Consider the following 22,643-nt stretch of genomic DNA (forward strand, 5'->3'; position numbering starts at 1 on the left):
CTAATTTTACCTTCTTACAGGCCTAAAATTTTCAAAGTTTTGAGGTCAAAACATTGGGCAGGATTTGCTATTCTATTTCTTTAATGACATGTCAGACTTTTCAGACTTTTATTATATATTTTAGTAATTGCCTGTGGTATTAAAAGTCTTAGTATTAAGTTAGTACTGCAATATGAACAAAATATACATAGCTCAACATGCCTTATATATTGCAATTTATTTATTTTGTTGGGTTTAATGTTGCACCGATACAATTATAGGTCATATGGCGACTATCCAGGTTTGATGGTGGAGGAAGACCCCAGGTGACCTTTCGTGCATTATTTCATCATGAGCAGGCATCTGGGTAGAACCACCAGCCTTCTGTAAGCCAGATGGATGGCTTCCTCACATGAAGAATTCAAAGCCCCGAGTGAGGCTCGAACCCACATCAATGAGGGGCAAGTGATCTGAAGTCAGTGACCTTAACCACTCAGCCACGGAGGCCCCTTATATATTGCAAACTCTAATTTTGCTTATCAAAACCAGGTACATAATTTATCATTATTCCCATCATGACAAAATTTACAGACCTCTTAAATTGTTGTAATGCCATAATGTTAAACAAACGTACATTTATTTTGTTTTTATGCAAAGATAAGAACGATGAACTTAACTTTCTGTAACCAATATCACTGTGTAAATATTTATTCAGACAGCTAACGATATATCAATTTTGTTTTAAATTCAAACAGATGTATGCAGATATGTTTTTGCATATAATTTTATCCTTTATTTGCATTCTCTACTGCAGTTTTATATGCATGCATTTGCCTTCTGATATGGCAATGAATCACTGTATTAAAGTCTATTTTGTTGAATAAACACCAGCCCTGTTCTGTATGTTTCATATGTACATGAATATGGATACTCAATTACTTTAAAGGACAATCTTATTGTTACATTTAACATTTATGAATACAAATTTTGAAATCTAACTTCTATTAGATCTCACTATTTATAACATCGGTAACTCACCAACAACTAAGTAACTCTACAGCAATTCAGTAAAACTGCAACAATTTAGTGACTCTGTAGCAATTCAGTAAAACTGCAACAATTTAGTGACTCTGTAGCAATTCAGTAAAACTGCAACAATTTAGTGACTCTGTAGCAATTCAGTAAAACTGCAACAATTTAGTGACTCTGTAGCAATTCAGTAAAACTGCAACAACTAAGTAACTCTACAGCAATTCAGTAAAACTGCAACAATTTAGTGACTCTGTAGCAATTCAGTAAAACTGCAACAATTTAGTGACTCTGTAGCAATTCAGTAAAACTGCAACAACTAAGTAACTCTACAGCAATTCAGTAAAACTGCAACAATTTAGTGACTCTGTAGCAATTCAGTAAAACTGCAACAATTTAGTGACTCTGTAGCAATTCATAAAACTGCAACAACTAGTAACTCTACAGCAATTCAGTAAAACTGCAACAATTTAGTGACTCTGTAGCAATTCAGAAACTGCACAATTTAGTGATCTGTAGCAATTCAGTAAAACTCAAACTAAGTAACTTACAGCAATTCAGTAAAACTGCAACAATTTGTGACTCTGTAGCAATCAGTAAACAACAATTAGTGATCTGTAGCAATCATAACTGCAACAATTTATGATCGTGATTCGTAAACTGCACATTTAGTGTCGTAGCAATGAATAATTCTAAAATAATTTAGAAATCCATAAACATTGGTAACTCGCAACCATTTATCATCAGTGAGAATACTGGATAATAATAATCAGGCATATTCACCTGTATTATGATGATATGTCTAAAATTAAGTTTCATAGTTTTTTTTTCTAAGCACCATTATCAAGCCTAGAGAAGTAACCCTTTGTATGCTGGCATCAATATTTTGAAATTTTACTGAGCTGCTTGAGCTACATAATGCACACTCGTGTAAAGTTTTATTACTTAAATATAACAGAGCAAAAAGTAAATTTAGCATCGTAAAGTTTAAGTTTTAGACTTCAAACATTGCTGAATATGGGCATAGGCTGGTAAATAAATTCATTCAATTTTATTCATAAGGCATGAGATGTGCAGAGCTCTATAACTTACCAATGAGACTCATTTTTTCACCTTTCTTCATTTCTGGCTGAGGTTCATACACAACAATGATCTCTTTACATCTTTCTATAGTCACTCCAGTCTCCTGAAGTAAAACAAACATGACTAAGACCTTCATTTTGAAATGTATGTATGATATATTTTAGACAGCATTTTTCTTCGCTTCCCCCTTTCCCACCTAAGGATCTTCTGGATCTGCCTTTGCACTTTGCATTGTTCCTCTTAGAAAGTCCTTTCTATTGTTCACAAAAGCCACAAAACCTTTATTACAATATATTTTCACACAATTAAAGAAGTATTATATCAAAATGTAAAATGCAGCTCTTAAAACCAATTTTCTATCACTAGTTAACCAGTTATCAAAGCAATAATCTCTCTATGAAAATTGCTTTGTTTGCAAGCAAGCCATATTTATGAATATCTCTGACCACTTTAAACAGCATATGAACTGAAAAGTTGGTTGACAGCTGCTGCAACAGAAGTTAGTGTTTTGACTTGTTGACTTTTGTGGGTCAGATAAACATTTGGACCTGGGATAACTAAAATATAACAAGACATATATCACACCCATTTTCATCAAAAATGAACCGAAATGAAGAAAGTAGTGAAATATGATCAAATATTATATAAATCAGAGACAAGGCCAGAAACTGGAGGCTTGGGCTTCCGAACACTGGGTTCACTTCACTTGCACAGACATTTACTAGACTTACAGCTAATTATCAACTAAATTCAGTAATCCTGTATCAATACATCATTTAAATGAAACTAATCATGTCATTTACTTATGTCATACTTCTTTGCTTGACATGAATTTTTTTCCAACACTATCCAAAGCCGTATGTTTACTTTTGTTTGTTTTGGGTTTAACACTGTTTTTCAACAGTATTTCAGTCATGTAACGGTGGGCAGTTAACCTAACCAGTGTTCCTGGATTCTGTACCAGTACAAACCTGTTCTCCACAAGTAACTGCCAACTTCCCCACATGAATTATCAGAGGTGGAGGACGAATGATTTCAGACACAATGTCTTTAATCAAATCGTCACGGAGAACATACGCCCCACCCGGGGATCAAACTCGTGACCCTGCGATACGTAGATTAACGCTCTCCCTACTGAACTAAGTGGACAGGCCCTTATGTTTACAATTTCAGTTAGTACCAAGGCTGTGTGCTAACAGACCAAACAGTAAAGATGTGTATACACGGCTGGTTTTGCAATGATTACAAATACTGTTGACAGATTAAATCATGTTTATTGTGTTTTATAAAAGATTCTGATTTAAATAGGTAACTTGATGAGTTTCATTAATTTGACAGGATTACTGCAGGCAGACAATAATTTGCTGTAAATCTGACTTTAGTGATTGCACCTTTTTAAATCAATGGTCCTTGATGCCTAGTTGATTTTTCATGAATTGAAGGGGCTACAAGAAACTGGGCTAAGAAGAATATAGAACTATGATGTATAAACAGTATAATACCTTCTGATCATGTGTAAGGAACATCTGTAAGTCTGATGCTGTCATGTAACCAACATCCTTGGCATATCTAAAATACATTAAAAACAAATGTCTGTTAGTCCCTATGACTACACAGTCCCCCTAACTATCAAAACAAGCAAATTCGATGAATTGGTATCCCCCGCCGAAAGGGTCTGTGGTGAGGAACGGCAAAAAAATATATCCAGCAAAAAGTTAAGAATATTACAAAGAAGCAAATAATTTCATTAGTCAAAATCAAATTAACAGAAAATAAATGTTTTTTTTGAGGGGGGGGGGGGGGGGGGTACAAAACTTTACATGTTGATTATACTGATGGAAAATTAAAAATTAAAAATAAAAATTTAAAAAAAAAAAAAAAATGGGGGGGTGGGGGTTGGGAGGGGGAGGGGGTGTGACCGAGGCAAGGTGGCGACCAGTGGGTACACAACTTCACATGTTTATAAAAAATGTTCATGGAAAAGAATGAAAGAAGTTTAATGAAATTGTTCCAATTGGTTGGTTTGTTATGTACAAATCTGTGGATTTTTAAACAATTAAAGGGCAATAACTGTATGGAAAATTGACAAACAAGAGCGCCGCCAAGCGGGGCAATATATGACCGAAGGGTTACATCAGAGAATGGGAGCAAAATTTAAAGAACTTGACTGTTGAAGCCCAAAGGACAGGAATAAGAAAAAGAAGAGATTCCAAAAAAAAAAAAAAAAATTTCAAAGTCCACAAAAAAATTCTTACCTGGTAAAGTTATGTCAAAATACATCTAAAAATTGGATGTACCATCCATGTTGTACCACAGAAAAGTGGTCTCAGTTTTTCCCTACTGCCAATAATAAAAAAGTTTCAAAATAAGCTATTTATAGTAACACAAAAGGGAAGTAATTCAAAAAAAATTATTGTAAGAGAACAAAAAGGGATCTGCCAAATAAAAACAAGAGTACTGCAATGCATAGCAATATACACAAAGCAAAGTCATATATGACCTTTGACCCCTATGTGTGACCTTGACCTTGAAGCGAGTCATCCAAAACATGCGCTCTGCACGTCGCCTCAGTGTGGTGAACATTTGTGCCAAGTTTCTATGAAATCCTTCAAGCAGTTCAAGAGTTACAGAGCGGACACAGCAGTCATATATGACCTTTCACTCCTACGTGTGACCTTGACCTTGAAGCTAGTCATCCAAAACAAGCGCTCTGCACGTCGTCTCAGTGTGGTGAACATCTGTGCCAGGTTTCTTTGAAATCCTTAAAGCAGTTCAAGAGTTAAAGAGTGGACACAAAACACACTAATATGACCATTGATCCCTAAGTGTGACCTTGACCTTGAAATGAGACATCCAGAACATGCGCTCTGCACGTCGTCTCGGTGTGGTGAACATTTGTGTCAAGTTTCTTTGAAATTTTTCAAGGGGTTCAAGAGTTACAGAGCGGACACGAAATTGCTAACGGACGGACGGACAGACAGACGGACACCGGGCCCATAACATAATACGTTCCTTCGGGCCTATAATAAAAAAAGAAAATGATGGGCATCATCAAAGTATGAAGTATGTTGGTTCATATTTATTTCAAGTTTCATGAAATTCTACGAACTTGTTACTGAGAAATGGCTGCAGACGTGGACTTTTCATTAAATCAAGGGCAATAACTCTACGGGAAATTGACCAATCGCAAAAAAAACTTGAAAGGCATCATCACATTATCTTGGTTCATGTCTATTTCAAGTTTGATGAAATTCTACCTGCTAGTTACTCAGAAATGGCTGCGGACTGACATTTTTTCATTAAATTAAGGGCAATAACTCTAAGGGAAATTGACCAATCCAAAAAAAAACTTGACGGGCATCATTGCAGTATGTTGGTTCATGTTTATTTCAAGTTTCATGAAATTCTACCAGGTAGTTACTGAGAAATGGCTGCGGACGGACGGACTGACAACGCCATTTCAATATCCCCCTCCTGATTTCATCGGCGGGAGATAATCAAGAATTCCCATCTCTGAATGTTTCTTCTGCCTTAGAACTATATTGTCACGAGCCCATTGTGTTTAGTTATGACACTATTCTCCATCAGTGTTTCTCTGTCTGTAATAACTACTTGTGATTAAAGACCAGCATTTTGTTTTCCAAAGCATGGTTTCCATATACAGTAAAACACCTAATTGAGGTCTCAAAGGGATGCACATAATGCTTGAGTTATCGAAGGTTTCCGATAATCCAAATATTGAAAATATATAAGGGAAATGGATTGAAACCTCATGAATTGCCCCAGCCAGCTTCCATAATCCATCCATCAAACATATGACTTAAAAAATTATGCAAGGATTTCTAAATAAAGGTACAATGAAACCTGTGTGGGACAACACTTCTGGAAGAAAAAAAATCTTTTTGGTCAATATGGAAAGATTAATTTCCTAAAACACTGGCTTACTTGTATAAAAAAAAATCAGCCTTTGTATGTTGATATTTGCTTTTCAAAGGTGCCAAGGACAGAGGTTCAACTGCAGTCTTAAAATTACATCTTTATAATAAAACACAATTTTCAAATTTGTATTATGAAATAAAATGAAACTGAATCGAACAAATTCCCTCCATGAAATTTCTCTGTAATCTGTGTACAAGTGGATTATATGACAACAAACAATATTAAGTAAACATAGATCAAGAGATATAATAGAGACCAAGCCAGTATAAATTATGAATGAAGAGATTTCTCACTGATCAATATTCCAAATATTTCACACTCCCAGGCCGTTCCTCCTACTTAATGACATTATCTCAAGATATACTTTACTACCCATGAAACGCTGGGTGAGTGATTTTACCAATATCTAAAGTAATTCTGTTTAAAGATCATTCTAATCAAAGTTACCTTTTTCATTATAAAGTTCTGAGACCGGGAAGGGATTGGGGATGGGAGAAGGATGGGAGGTGTGGAAACACCATCCTTTAAAACATTTCAATTTTCTTTGAAGTGACTAACTCCTATATGAATTGCTAAAAATACATATATATTTACCTTTTTGTTACATATTTAATACAGGGCTTTTTTTCCCTATAAATCTAACTCCTGTAAAAGGAGGTAATCCCAATGCAAACAAGAGCTGTCACAGGAGACAGTGCGCTCGACTATTTCGATGCTAGATAGTGAAACTGGGCACATCTGAGGAAACTAGAGCTGTCACTGGAGTGTTTAATGACTCCAATTGTGGATGAAGATATTGCACAATAGCCTGAGTCTATGTCAAAAATATCAACTAAAAGTAATAAGAGAGGTAAAGATAAAATGTATCAAAACACTATATAAGTATATCCTAAGCAAAAAGGGGCATAATTCATTAAATATTGGTGCAAGAGTTATGCAGCTTGTCTCATATAGTGTGGGTGATGATGTTGAACAACTATTTTAAGTTTGAATCAAATCCATTCAGTAATAACAGAGACAGAGTGAAAGTGCATCAAAACTTTAACCTAAAATTCTAAGTAAAAAGGGGGAATAATTAATGAAAAATTGTTGCCAGAGTTATGCACCTTGCATCATATGGTGTGGGTGATGATGTTGAACAACTATTTTAAGTTTGAATCAAATCCATTCAGTAATAACAGAGACAGAGTGAAAGTGCATCAAAACTTTAACCTAAAATTCTAAGTAAAAAGGGGAAATAATTCATGAAAAATTGGTCCCAGAGTTATGCACCTTCTGTCATATGATAAGGGTAATGATGTTTAACAATTGTTTAAGTTTGAATCAGATCCATTCGGTAATAACAGAGGTAGAGTGAAAGTGCACCAAAACTTTAACCTGAAATTCTTAGTAAAAAGGGGGAATAATTCATGATAAAATGGTCCCAGAGTTATGCATCTTGTGTCATATGATGTGGGTGATGATGCTGAACAACTATTTTAAGTTTGAATCAAATTCATTCAGTAATAACAGAGATAGAGTGAAAGTGCATCAAAACTTTAACCTGAAAATCTAAGTGAAAAGGGGGGATAATTCATGAAATATTATGGCCCTTATGTCAGCTGATGTGGATAATGATGAGGAATAAGTATTTCAAGTTTGAATCAAATCCATCAAGTAATTACAGAGATAAGTTGAAAAAAGAGAAAGTGCACCAAAACTTTAACCAAGGTGGGGACGCGGAAAGACGCCGACGCCGGGGCAAGTAGGATAGCTCTCCTTATACTTCGTTTAGTCGAGCTAAAAAGTATGTTTTTTTCCCAAAGTTGAATTTAAAATTCCCAAATGATTATACCTTTTAGGGTTTTTGCTGTTTTAAGATAGTTTTGCCAATTTGTATGTATGTTTAGGTAAATTATAATACAGTTGAACAATTACTGAAATGCAATTCATTAATATTTCACACAAAAACACATTTATGTAGATTTTGGTAATTTGCAAATTGTCCCAATTAAGACAATTTCTGAGAGCATTTTCCCAATTCCACCAGTGTCGGTGGCATTCCCAAATTGATGAAAAAAAGGCCTGTTAAATATTATCAATTATGTACTAATTACAGCTTCTTAATTTTAATCAATGGTAACTGAGTTAATCACTGTAACATTTTACTAATAGCACATGACTGTGTTTGTTTGTTTTGGGATTAGCATTGTTTTTCAACAGTGTTTCAGTTATGTAACAGCTGGCAATTAACCAGTATTCCTGGATTCTGTACCAGCACAAACCTGTTCTCTGCAAGTAACTGCCAACTTTCCGCATGAATCAGAGGTGGAGGACGAATGATTTGAGACACAATGTCTTTAATCAATTGTCATGGAGAACCTACGCCTCACTAACTTGGGGACTGAACTGTCCATAGATCTGGGCTCTCCCTGCTGACTAAAAGTGCAAGATTGCAAAAACTTCAATATCTATTCTTCTGGAAACAATAATCTTATCCACCATCAAGTTTCATGTAAATATAGGAGACTGTTGCAGTGTTTTGTCTTTGCATGATTTTATTTTTCACAAACCACCATGTAGGAATTAAGGGGTTCTGATAATGTTTTTTTCACATTCAATCTTTAACACTGCTGAACACAGTAGCAAAACTGGCTCAAAAATCTTTATGTGGGGTCCTTTGTCACACCATATTATGTTCTAGGTAATAAACTTTCAATTTGTTAATATAACAATCCATTACAGAGACAAGACCAGATATGACAGAACAATCTAGCTAGTACTGTCTAATGTATACTTACACTTATTTCATTGTTATACAGAATGGAAACACATTAGCAATATTTTCCTATGGGATATGATCCAAATATCAGTTTTTGTACCAGTGCCAATCAATAATATATTTGTAGCTCTGTTGACAGGTTTTATCTGGGATGTTATAGCAGTAAGCAACAATGCTGATATTAAACAAGAGAGCAATAATGGTCACAGGCAACTCGCCTGAGTTTTACAGCTCAATCAGGTAACAATTTTAAAATAAGAGTCATAGAAAAAAAAATGTTGCCAAACTGCTTTCAAAGTTGGTCTGCAGATTTCCAGAGACAACTAGCTTCAACCATTGGGGACTTTTTTTTTGAACAATTTTGAGAGAGGGTCACTCTAGGAAAATATCTGTGAAATCATTTCAGAACTTGCTAAGCTGTTTCTGACAAGATTTTTTTATAAAAATAGGGAAAAAACACACCCTCTCTAGCAGCCAGGTTTTTTAGATGAACTGAAATCATTTTTAAAAATCTTGATAGAGGAACATGTGTGAGAAATCATTTCAAAATCATGCTGGCAGTTCTTCACATGAAAGTTTTTTAAGTTTTCACTTTAAATGACCATATAGAGATAGACCCTAAAATTTTCAATGAAGAAATACATTAAATAAAGTCTTGAAATTGATTTCTAAGTCCTTGAAATAACCAAAAATGATTTCACAAATGTGAAATTTATGACAGTTTTGTTAATATCAGTAACAGAAGTTTTAATTTTTGATTAGAAGTTGTGATCCGCAAAAAATGAAAACTCTTGCCTTGGGCTAGTACTTATAAGAAGAGACATCTATTAGTTTACTTCCCTTGCAATTACACAAATGAGTGGAAAATGAAAACGGTTTATTCATGTGTTTGATTTACCACTCAAAACCTGCTTCCTATGATTTTGTCAACTTATTTATGGTAAAAAATTAACTTTTAACAAGCCGATAATAAAATGAAATACCAGTTAGTATTTTATAGTGCAGATAATACAGTTTTGCTTGTATCAAAATGTCACAATAGAAGCACTTTTGTAATACAGAACACCTGGTAGGATTAGTAAAGGTGCAATTATATTGATCCCTAGACCATATCCCCTTACACAGTTTTTGACAAATGTGAATTATCTGAACAATCTTAGAAGATGACCACACATGAAACATTTCAGTGACATTATTTCAAAATCAACAGTGTTCAGAAGAGGTAAAGAGTTTTATATTGTTTAGCTGCAGTTGTCATATTTTTTGACAAAACTTTCTTCTTAAAGGATCACCTATAGTACATTTTGTTTTGTGAAATTATTTTGGAACTGGGCTAGCAGTTTCTGACAGAAACATTTTTAAAGTTCCCACTAAACATCTATATTAAACTTTTCAATGCTGACATTTGATTGTATTCTATTTGTGTAACATAAACCAATGCCTGAGCAAATTTCACCCAAATAAATATTTTCATGGCTACCAAGCTTGTGTATGCTAACTGTATGGTAGTAGGAAAAGCCTACTAGTACCTAACTAGTCTGATATCATGTACACCAAGCAAAGGCGATTACAACAAAACAACTTACTTTGCATATAATTCCTCAACTTCTGGTCTTTCTGTAAGTACAGTATAAAACTGCACAAATTCTTCACGATCTAAGGTGGGTTTTTCCCCTTTCACTCGTCTACAGTCTGCAGCCTGATGAAAAATGCAAAATTAGATATGTCAATGTATGGCTAATCACATGGACTGCATATAAATATGATTAGCCCAACAATCATGATACCACTGTTCTAAGAAATAAGCTGTGTTAATTCTTCACTTCTCCAAGTGTTCTCAAGTTATTGTCCGGAAAGGGTTTAACTGTTCTGGGTCAATGTGACCCTGCTCTTTGGCTTACTGACCTCAAAATCTAAAGGGGTCATCTACTGGTCATGACCAATCTCCCTATCAAGTTTTGTGATCCTATGCCCAAGCGTTCTCAAGTAATCATCTGGAAACGGTTGAACTGTTCCTGGTCACTGTACCCTTGACCTTTGACCTACTGACCTCAAAATCAATAGGGGTCATCTGCTGGTCATGATTAACCTCTCTATCAACTTTCATGATCCTTGGCCCAAGCGTTCTTGAGTTATTGTCCGGAAACCGTTTTACTGTTCCTGGCAAATGTGACCTTGAACTTTGACCTAATGACCTCAAAATCTATAGCGGTCATCTGCTCGTCATGACCAACCTCCCTATCAATTTTCCTGACCCTAGGCCCAAGCATTCTTGAAATACTGTCCGGAAACTGTTTTACTGTTCCTGGTCACTGTGACCTTGACCTTTGACCTATTGATCTCAAAATCAATAAGGGTCATCTGCTGGTGATGAAAAACCTCCCTATCAACTTTCCCGATCCTATGCCCAAGCATTCTTGAGTTATCACCCTGAAACCGTTTTACTGTTCGGGGTCACTGTGACCTTGATCTTTGACCTACTAACCTCAAAATTAATAGGGGTCATCTGCTGGTCATGATCAACCTCCCTATCAACTTTCATGATCCTAGGCCCAAGCGGTCTTGAATTATCATCCAGAAACCTTTAACTGTTCCAGGTCACTGTGATCTTGACCTTTGACATACTGATCTCAAAATCAATAGGGGCAATCTGCTGATGATGACCAACCTCCCTATCAACTTTCATGATCCTAGGCCCAAGCATTCTTGATTTATCATTTGGAAACAGATTGTTCTACATACAGACTGACCGACATCTGCAAAACAATATACCCCTCCTTCTTTGAAGGGGGAGGGGGCATAAATATTATATAAATCCAAATGTATGAAGAAAACGGTCAATATACATTTTCATCCACTTGATTTGCATGTACAAAAACATGAAACAGACTTACATTGAACATTTCCCGGACATAACCTCTGTCCATGTCGGCATTGAGGCCCTTTAACAATGTCATAACCTCCTCAAAATCGAGTCTGTTGTCAGAATTTTTATCAGCACGGTCAAATGCTTCACAGATCCAGCTGAAATAATAGCAAAATGGTCTATTCCTCTCATACTCAGGAAGTGATAAAAAATGAATAAAAATAAAACAGGGGACAATGAACTTATTTTTATTTAGTATTAAGGGTTTAGTAGCTTTACAGAAATTTAAGAACAGATAACAGTATTTCCATTCATGTTGATACGTTTGTGGATCATGCATAAAATATAAAATACATGCATCAGATTGAGAAAACGTCCCAAAATGTTCATAATGGTTGCACTCAAAAAACAGCAGTCAAATACAAAAACACTGAAGTAAAATACTTCTGTATTTACAAACTTACAATTTATCACTTTCTTTCTGTTTAAGGAACTGATTGAGCTGTAAAGCATATCTAAGCCCTTTGATCCATTTGTCCCTGATGTCGTAGTTTGGAGCAAGCAGATACAGGACGTTATGGTTGGACCCAAACACCACACAAAATGCCTTCCCTCTCTGTAAATCAACATGTAACAATGTTTAACATGATCACATACTCAGTGGTTTTTTTTTTCCTTCTAAATAGTGGCTGTTTATAGGCCCCTTCCCCTCAGCAAATTTCTTTTAAATCATGCAGTGTTCCCCAAAAACTGACTTTACATAAGGTCTTTTATTCCCCTTTGCCCAAAAACCAAGCTATTTGTTCCCCAAATCAGAGGCCTGGGCCCCTTCCCCTAACCCCTGCACATACTGCACTTTATTCTCAAAGTGCATATAATTATTTGAAGATAAGTGCCAACAAAAAATACTTTTCTGTATTACCAACTTTAAATTAATCATATCTTCAGTTCAATGAAAATAATGAGTGATTAGGCATGGAAATAATTTTAAGAGACAGTATCTGAAACTATTTATACTACTAGTTATATACTACTAGAATACATATTAAGAATTGGTAAAATCCATTTGGGAACACCCTGTACATCACTGTGTACTGCAGTTGTCATTCATCATGCTTAAACATTGTGCATGTAGTGTATGTATATCTTTTTATGTTAACTTTCGCTGAATGCTTCAATACATTTGAATATGTAGATGTCCTTATTACCCCCATGTCAGATAATGGCTATAAAACCTATTTCATAGAAAATGATAAAACATATAGATTTAGAAATTACAAAGGTTTGTAAGGTTCCACCTACACCTACTTAATACTGTATAAATTAATATTTTATTTAAAATACTTGTAGCTGAGCAAAGAAGCATGACCTAAGTTAATGATTTAAAGCTAACAGCAGGTACTCAAAAGCCTTTAAATAAAATAACTGATAGGTAAGATTATTGCTAGCCCAATTTTATAGGCGATCATTTAGCCATCCCGATTTGTCAGAGAAAGTTTTTTCTAAAATTAACCTGTTTAAAATGTCAGAGGCAACATATACTCTCAGAAATGACAAGTCCATAATAATTTGAGCCGCACCATGGGAAAACCAACATAGTGGCTTTGCGACCAGCATGGATCCAGACCAGCCTGCGCAGTCTGGTCAGGATCCATACTGTTCGCTAACAGTTCCTCCAATTCCAATAGGCTTTAAAAGCGAACAGCATGGATCCTGACCAGACTGCGCGGATGCGCAGGCTGGTCTGGATCCATGCTGGTCGCAAAGCCACTATGTTGGTTTTCCCATGGCATGGTCCATATCGTCACTTTCAAACTGCACTGAAATTGCACATTAAATCATTTTAATACCAGCCTTTAGTAATGTAACATTATTATTCACCAGGGTGTGTCTTATAATCATGCTATCAAATAAATTGAAACATTATGAAGTTCAACAGATTACAATCTAACTTCTGGGAGATGTGGTTGGTCTTTACATCCTACATTTGCTGTAGTCTACTGAGTAACATACTGTCTCAAACATAAGCATGGAACAATGTTTATCGCATGAAAAAAAGTGTTCACTGAACTACTGTTTATGCACCTTTTCTATAAAAAGGTTTTCCCCATAATTTTTCTTTTAACTCTTATCATGTTGGACACGATTGATTCTGCCTTTACAACCAGTTTAGATCATGATCAGCCTGCACATCTGTGCAGTCTGATCAAGATCTGCACTGTCCGCCATTCAGTCAGTATCTTTTTGGTCAGCACCCCTTTTAACAGTTAATGGTACTGTCCAAATTGAAAGATGGACAAGTTCATTAAAGAAATTTAGCAGGGTAATGGTGAATATAAGACAATACCACTGATATTACACATCTTTCTAAAGAACTCTTAGGGTGATAACTGGATCTTTTTAAATTTTCAAAGTATCTTGATTAGGTAAGAATTCATTTTCCACTGTAAATTTCAGCCATTTGAGATGCCATTTCTATAAACAAGAGGGCCAAGATGGCCCTAGGTCGCTCACCTAAGAAACACTCCGTAACAGTGTAAAACATGTTTGACCTAGTGATTTCATGGAAACAAATATTCTGACCAATTTTCATTAAGATTGGACCAAAAAATTGGTCTCTTGCGATAAAACAAGCATTTTCTTAGATATGACCTAGTTTTTGACCCTAGATGACCCATGTTCAAACTCGACCTAGATTTTATCAAGGCAATCATTCTGACCAAAATTCATGAAGATCAACTGAAAAATACAGCCTCTATCACATACAGAAGTTTTTTCTGTGATTTGACCAAGTGACCTAGTTTTTGACCTCAGATAACCCATATTCAAATTCGACCTAGATTTCATTAAGGCAATCAACCTGACCGAATTTCATACAAATCAATTGAAAAAAAAACAGTCTCTATCGCATACACAAGATTTTTCTTTAATTTGACCTAGTGACCTAGTTTTTGACCTCAGATAACCCATATTCAAAATCGACCTAGATTTCATCAACGCAATCACTCTGACCAAATTTCATGAAGATCAATTGAAAAATACATCCTCTATTGCATACACAATGTTTTTCTTCGATTTGACCTAGTGACCTAGTTTTTTACCCCAGATGACCCATTTTCGAACTCGGCCTAGATTTTATCAAGGTAATCATTCTGGCTAAATTTCATGAAGATCAGTTGAAAAATACCGCCTCTATTGCATACACAAGGTTTTTCTTTGATTTGACCTAGTGACCTAGTTTTTGACCCCAGATGACCCATTTTCGAACTTGGTCTAAATTTCATCAAGGGTACCATTCTGACCAAAATTCATGAAGTTCAATTGAAAAATACAGCCTCTATCGCATACACAAGGATTTTACGTGATATGACCTAGTGACCTAGTTTTTGAACCCAGATGACCCATTTTCGAATTCGGCCTAGATTTCATCAAGGTAATCACTCTGACCAAAATTCATGAAGATCAATTGAAAAATACCACCTCTATCGCATACACAAGGTTTTTCTTTGATTTGACCTAGTGACCTAGTTTTTGACCCGAGATGACCCATTTTCGAACTCGGCCTAGATTTCATCAAGGCAATCATTCTGACCAAAATTAATGAAGATCAATTGAAAAATACAGCCTCTATCGCATACACAAGGTTTTTCTTTGATTTGACCTAGTGACCTAGTTTTTGACCCGAGATGACCCATTTTCGAACTCGGCCTAGATTTCATCAAGGTTATCATTCTGACCAATATTCATGAAGATTAATTGAAAAATACCGCCTCTATCGCATACACAAGGTTTTTCTTTGATTTGACCTAGTGACCTAGTTTTTGACCCGAGATGACCCATTTTCGAACTCGGCCTAGATTTCATCAAAGTTATCATTCTGACCAATATTCATGAAGATTAAATGAAAAATACAGCCTCTATCGCATACACAAGGTTTTTCTTTGATTTGACCTAGTGACCTAGTTTTTGACCCGAGATGACCCATTTTCGAACTCGGCCTAGATTTCATCAAGGTTATCATTCTGACCAACATTCATGAAGATTAAATGAAAAATACAGCCTCTATCGCATACACAAGGTTTTTCTTTGATTTGACCTAGTGACCTAGTTTTTGACCCGAGATGACCCATTTTCGAACTCGGCCTAGATTTCATCAAGGTTATCATTCTGACCAATATTCATGAAGATTAATTGAAAAATATAGCCTCTATCGCATACACAAGCTAAATGTTGACAGACGACGGACGACAGACGACAGACGACAGACGACGGACGACAGACGCCGGACATCGAGCGATCAGAAAAACTCACCTGAGCATTGCTCAGGTGAGCTAAAAAAATTCAATAATGACTATCTGTGAACAGATTGTTATAAATTTAGTTAGCAGCATAAAAAAGCAACATTTACACAGAAAACTTTTTTGTAAAATTTCTAACAAAGTGTGACTCGATCTGCAAGATGTTTACAACTGGGAAAAACATTTTTGGCCATAAAATTAGCCTTATTAAAAATATTTCAAAACTTCAAATAGATTTTACTTGAAAACCTTTTAAATGATTATAGTTTATATATGGATCCTAAACAAAACTGCACTTCAGGAGAAACCTTATATTTGATAGATCAAAATAGTAACTTTTAATGACCTCACAAGTTAGAATTATGTGCACGAAAAACGAAGTTCCTCCTCATTCAAAGTCTTTTTAAAATAAATAAAAAATACATCATTATTCAATGTAATTTCATTACAGCTGTTTCATATTGCAATTACATTAAAAATATTCAAGCAAGAAACTGAAAATTTTATCTAAAGTAAGGGTCTAACAGATATGAATCCTTTGAAGAAAATATATATCTACTAGGTCAAAAATGTTTACAAAATGCCATACTGTGTGTTATGGTAACAGACCCCACATCTAAAATATTTGCTAAGGACAAACATGTGAAATTTTCAAGTACCTGATAATGTCAAAAAATAAAATACTGCCCCTCAAAATTTTAGCCAATTTCTATTTTCAAAGAAAATGCAGATAATTCAATATCAATCAGAGTTGTTCATTTGAATATGTGTATAATAGTCTTTTTTCTATTCCAGGTAAAGGTAATTATGTGTTAAATTAAAGACCATTTTTACAGATTTCATTTTTAAAGCAGAAATCATACACATCATTTAGTGACTGTTTTTACCTGCATTAAAGAACAAACCTAAAATAAAATACAAAAATCCGCATTTTGTTTTAAGAATTCAACAACTATTAACAAAATATTGCTGTTATAACTAAAGAAAGTGTCAAGTTACCTCTCTTTACATTAACTAGATAACAGAATACTAAGGCCTAAAAAAAATAATTCTTTGTTTCCGGTAACATGCTAAAAAAAAATCAGGGTAGGTAGGTCGGAAAAACTTTTTTTTTTGGATTTTTTTTTTATTAAGCGAGACTTTTCGGAAATTATTTTTGTGTCAAAAAATGAATACAAATGGGGGGTTATGCCTCTAGAGCATCAGTAAGTTGATTTATAACATCACTGACCATGTTTAAAGCATAAAAAGTGCAGTTTTGCAACTTTTTGTCAAAAAGTTGAAAAAAATGTTCTCCAAGGCCATAAAAACATTTAGGGTCGGGCCAAATATTTAAGGTAGGTCGGGATACCGGAAACAAACAATTTTTTTTTTATGCCTAACTACTTCACACTTTCCTGAAATTTGGTTTTTACAGCAACATGAAACTTTCAATGGCTGCAGGTCTGAGACCTTGTTTTTTATGTAGAATTCTTTCATGTGATGAAGACAATCAGCTCAATGTTCTACCCACGTGCCCATCCGTGCTTACAGTAATGTTTGGAGGGACACCAGGGGTCCTCCTCCCCATTGAGAAGCGATAAAGTTGCCATATGACTTATAATTTTGTTGGTGCGCATATTACATGCTTTGATGTGAAATAAACACAGTTTCAAACATGACCTCGATGTTGTGATGGTATGTGAGTTTTCAAACAACACCTATATATTACTGGGAATAATTAGCTAATGGCTTAATTATCATACAGAAAAAGAATGCTAATACATGCGGCTGATTTTATCTATTGACATCTTTCAAAACTACATGAGACATTATACACATGTATCAGACTGTATTATAATACAAAACCTTACATGAATTTTAACCTGCTGTGCTCTAAATGCGCCTAATATTTGAGATGTAGACATGCCTAGGGCTAATCAAGCAAGGTATATCCTATATATTAACATATTTAGGAGTGTAGTGGTAACATAAGGTCATTCATGCAAATAATGCAAAATTAAATGGTAACCACAAGCCAAAACATTCTCATAACTACTGAATACAATCTGACTAAAGTACTTGATCTTCTACACGAAGATCTGAGAACGACCTATTCACATTTGTCTTCTGTATATTTTGGATTTCCAGTATTGCTATTTTTATTTGAACCAATCAGACAACTTGTTCAAATGTCAAAGAGTAAGAAAAATTTGCACTCAATCCAGGGCTCGAACGCGGGACCTCTCGCTTACAGAGCAAATGTCCTGCAGACTGAGCTAACCGGCTATCTGACATCTTTTGACATATAAATTATTGATATCAAAAACCAAGGCTTTTTAAAGCTTGCAGAATGTTGTAAGTTAGCTTTTGATTGGCTAGTGGAAGGGTCGTCAGAACGAGGCTATCAATAGCTCGTTGTCAGATCCTAGGCGTAGCGTAATAGGATATGTACTTTAGTCAGATTGCTACTGAATACTGACCATATATTATAATAAAAGAGGATAATAAACACTAAATGCTATCTTTGTTTAGCACGTTTGTTGACTGCATTTTGTATTGTAACTGTGGCCATAAAAACTCCTTCCAAATCTCTTCACAAACAAATCAAGATGACTAAAACTAAGTATGACTGAGTGAAAGATCAAACATGGGACCATTAAATTTGCACAGACGCTTCTGAATCTGTATCAGAGCTAGAAAGAAGGTGTAGCTACTTGACAGCACATAAGAGGAAATCAAACAAACATATTGACTGTATTATGTAACTACCTCAACCCCGTAAAAAAGAGAACTAATATGCTTTTTTGTTCTGTTTTAGCTGGGTTTAACGTGGCACAGACACATTTATAGGTCATATGGTTACTTTCCAGCTTTGATGGTGGAGAAAAACACCAGGTGCCCCTCTGTGCATAAATTCATCACAGGCAGGCATCTGGGTAGAACCACCGACCTTCTGTAAGCCAGAAGGATGGTTTCCTCACATGAAGAATTCAACGCTCCGAGTGAGGATCGAACCAACATCAGTGAGGGACAAGTGATTTGAAGTCAGCGACCTTAACCACTTGGCCACGGAGGCCCCTGTTACATTAATAGTACTAGTTGGTGACCTGTAAGTGGACTGTTATAACTTAAATAAACTCATACGAAGACAAACATACCAGAAAGAATCCCAAATACTTGGTATAAAGGTTGGTAATTCATGAAAACTGATCCAAGCAGACAATTACTGTAATTATCAACAAGGATATGCTTTTCTTAAATATTTTATTCCACACCTTCAATAGCATTACTAGGTACTTAATCCACCTGCAAATTTTCAATTAATTATAAAATGAAAATGTCAAAATTAAAATGCAAGTTATAAATATTTTGTAAGTTTCAAATTTTTTTCAAGTAAAGTCAGTGAAATTACCCATTCAACTTTTATTTTCAGAACTGGACTGCACAGAATTAGTGCAAAACTGACAGGAAATAGTAGATTTACCTCATTTTATTGTAACAAAAACAACAACAGCAGTCTCTTTTAATCAGTTTGATCGTTTTAAACAATGATTTAACTGATACTGGTCATCTGTAACTGTATAATATTTAACCTAAGACCTGAAGAGCGAGTGTCTGTATTCACTTCCTTACTGAGCAATTAAACTCTCACAATAAGTCTCGACTCAAGGTTTTTTAAGATCTGGTCCTTTTGGATCATTGAGTCCATTCAATGCTTAATATAATGGATAATAGAGTTCTGCTTAAACCGGTTGTAGAGGGTGTGTGAGGTACTGCACATTTCATTACCTCTGATACACAGACTCATTCAAACCATTAAGTCTGCTATTATTTTTGCTAGGTTGTGTTCTATACTTCAAAAGGAGGCCTCTTTGTACAGGTTTTATTGATATTCTTTTGCTTGGTTGCATTTTATGCTTCCAAAGGATAGATTAACCTTCACAATAACTATCTTTAGTGTTGTGCAGGAGATGTAAAAAGTTGCCCATGCACTTGGACTCATTTCTGTTCCTTTGGGATCATGCAGTTCATTCAAGTTGCTGAATAATAAAATTCAGCAAGAGGGGTGTTGCACATTTCTACTTACAAACAGACTCAATCAAACTGAGTCTGCCATTATTTAGTTCAATAGTTCAGTTGGGTTCTATGCAGATTTAGACAGTTTGCCATTATTTAGTTCAGTTGGGTTCTATGCTTGGCAGATTTAGACAGTTTGCCATTATTTAGTTCAGTTGGGCTCTATGCTTGGCAGATTTAGACAGTTTGCCATTATTTAGTTCAGTTGGGTTCTATGCTTGGCAGATTTAGACAGTTGAGAGATGTAGGCTATGAAACCTTCTTTTTTCACCTTAAACATACAGCAACTAGAGATGCTTTTGAGAAAAGTGCATGTCTCCCACAACTGCCTAATCATCTAAATAGTAAGTCAGTCTTTATATACTGTTTACTGAATCCACATGTGCATGCGCTTTCTTGACACCAAAAAGACCCCTATACTACTAGTAGTATAGGGGTCGGTTTGGAGGTAAAACTACGCAAGAAATCTGAGTGATTTTGGTAATTCAAGGGCCATAATTCCGAAGTGCTTCGGCCGATTTGGCTAGTTATCGAACTTGGCCAAGCACTTATTGGCAGACACATTTTGTTGAAGTTTGGTGAAGATCTGATGAGAAATTTTCGACTAAAGAGTGTGGACAAGCTTTGTGACAGACAGACAGACACACAGACTGGAGTAAATCAATATGTCTCCCACACCACTGTGTGGTGAGAGACATAATAACAGGAGCATAAATACGAAATAATAGTTCAAAAGAATTTATTTTTGAATGAATGTATTTTATGAAGATGTGAAGAACCTTGTGTAAGAGCTCAAATTACTTGTAATATTATAGCTCGAGCATATGAAATACAATGGTTGTTTGAACATGAATAATTCAACAAATTAATAAAAATGATTTCAACCAGTATGCTAATTGTCCCGGAGTAATCTCAGTGATTGTAATTGGCATCCAATAACTACAATGCTGTAGTTCAAAGCAATAATACTTTTAAATTAAGTGAAGACCTATAATTGAATTGGATGAAAACAAGTTAAAAATGATATTGCTGTAAGTTGTAGTTTATCATTTTTTCTAGGTCTCAGGAAACCTTTAAAACTTGCACACATCAAATTCGTATCCTGTCATATAGGGGGTCTTCCCTTCCATTTCTGGGGGACAGGGGTGGTTGGTGTAGGGGGTGGAAAATTAATAAAAATGATTCCAACCAGTATGCTAATTGTCCCAGGAGAACTGTAGTTCAAAGCAATTAATAATACTTTAAAATTAAGTGAAGACCTATAACAGAAATGGACAAAAACAAGTTAAAATGATATTGCTTTAGTCATAGTTTAACATTTTCCCAGGTCTCAGCAAACCTTTTAAACTTGATTACATCAAAATCGTATCCTATCATATTGGGGAACTTCCCTCCCATTTTTTGGGGAAAGGAGTGGTTGGTGTAGTGGGTGGAAAATTTCAGTAAAAAACTTCAAGCTCTGTGCGGATTTAACTCAAGATTTGGCAAGCTTTCTGCTATTTCTTTGTTTTCAAATTTTTATGATGCATGTGGCCATGTGCACATGTCAGATGAGATATCTGAAGTTTTCTTCAATGCAGAAAAAAACCAAAACATTATGGTACTACAATTTAACACCAATTTTCATCTTTATTCAAAATTTCCATAAAACAGAATACGAATTATTTTAAATTTTTAATCTGGCAATTTTTCAAAAATGTTTTCCTGTTGTGCATTTATTTTTAGTGGCATGCTAAAAATGCTGCATATCAATTTTCCTCTATTTACTGGTACAATAATGTGAAACCGCATATTAAAATGACACTTTACCACAGTAATTTATGAGTATCTTTCAGAATAACACTGCATTCAAAGAAGTTTCATTCCTTTATATTATTAAGCTGTATTTATTTCTTTATTTACTTCATAAAGAACCAAAATTTGATACTCATTAAGACTTTTTTTAACATGATAATAAAACTTTGCTAGTGTCAGCAGAAATTTAATCATCTCTCAGGGTCCCTTTCCCTCAATGATTCAAATACTCAAGAGAAAATGCCTGACTTCTTGTGAATACAGACACAGAAAGGGAGGTCAGTTGCAGAAATATTTCTGTAGGTTTTCAACTTACATCATGGTGATCCAGGCGCTTGGCATAATCCTTCTCACCTTCTCTAACCTCTTCTATCGACGACAAAGGCCCTGCATACAAAAAGTAACAAATTATGTAAAAAAGAACTACCCTTTTGTGATAATGGATGTAATTTTGGAACGTACATTTATCATTTCAGTTTAGAGAAAAAATATTGTAGAAATACCAGGTTTGCTAGGGTAGAAAGGTAATCAGTCTAGGTTTGAATTGAATGTATCCAAGATGACAACAAAAGATATAACTATATGATTAATATTTCCTCAAGTGTAAAAGTTGTTTACTTGAAGAAAAAGACTAGATGTCCTCAGGACACTGGTGCCCACACCTCCTGTCACCATACGATTATATGTTACTTGCTGACAATGCAAAACTATTAGTTAACTTTTATAGTACCTCCGACTGGGGGTGTGAGACATAAGGGGAGGCTAGGCTGGTTGTATGCATACCACAAAATATCACCAAGAAACACAAGATAAAAGAAAGTGAAAGGGTAAAAAA

General features: G+C 35.1%; 1 protein-coding gene across 4 annotated transcripts in view; it reads right to left on the minus strand.

Moving 5' to 3' along the window:
• Window positions 1–22,643, minus strand: part of LOC123537582 (1-phosphatidylinositol 4,5-bisphosphate phosphodiesterase eta-2-like) — an 80,461-nt gene that overhangs the window by 20,626 nt on the left and 37,192 nt on the right. For all 4 annotated transcript variants that reach the window (XM_053528023.1, XM_053528022.1, XM_053528021.1 and 1 more), the window contains exons 3-8: window positions 22,125–22,195; window positions 12,122–12,273; window positions 11,686–11,815; window positions 10,378–10,490; window positions 3,594–3,660; window positions 2,101–2,194 (exon numbers count right to left, since the gene is read on the minus strand). In XM_053528023.1, the coding sequence (XP_053383998.1) occupies window positions 2,101–2,194; window positions 3,594–3,660; window positions 10,378–10,490; window positions 11,686–11,815; window positions 12,122–12,273; window positions 22,125–22,195 (627 nt within the window). The remainder of the gene's footprint in view (window positions 1–2,100; window positions 2,195–3,593; window positions 3,661–10,377; window positions 10,491–11,685; window positions 11,816–12,121; window positions 12,274–22,124; window positions 22,196–22,643) is intronic.

Source organism: Mercenaria mercenaria, chromosome 17, assembly GCF_021730395.1.
Source record: "Mercenaria mercenaria strain notata chromosome 17, MADL_Memer_1, whole genome shotgun sequence".
Taxonomy (NCBI): Eukaryota; Metazoa; Mollusca; class Bivalvia; order Venerida; family Veneridae; genus Mercenaria; species Mercenaria mercenaria.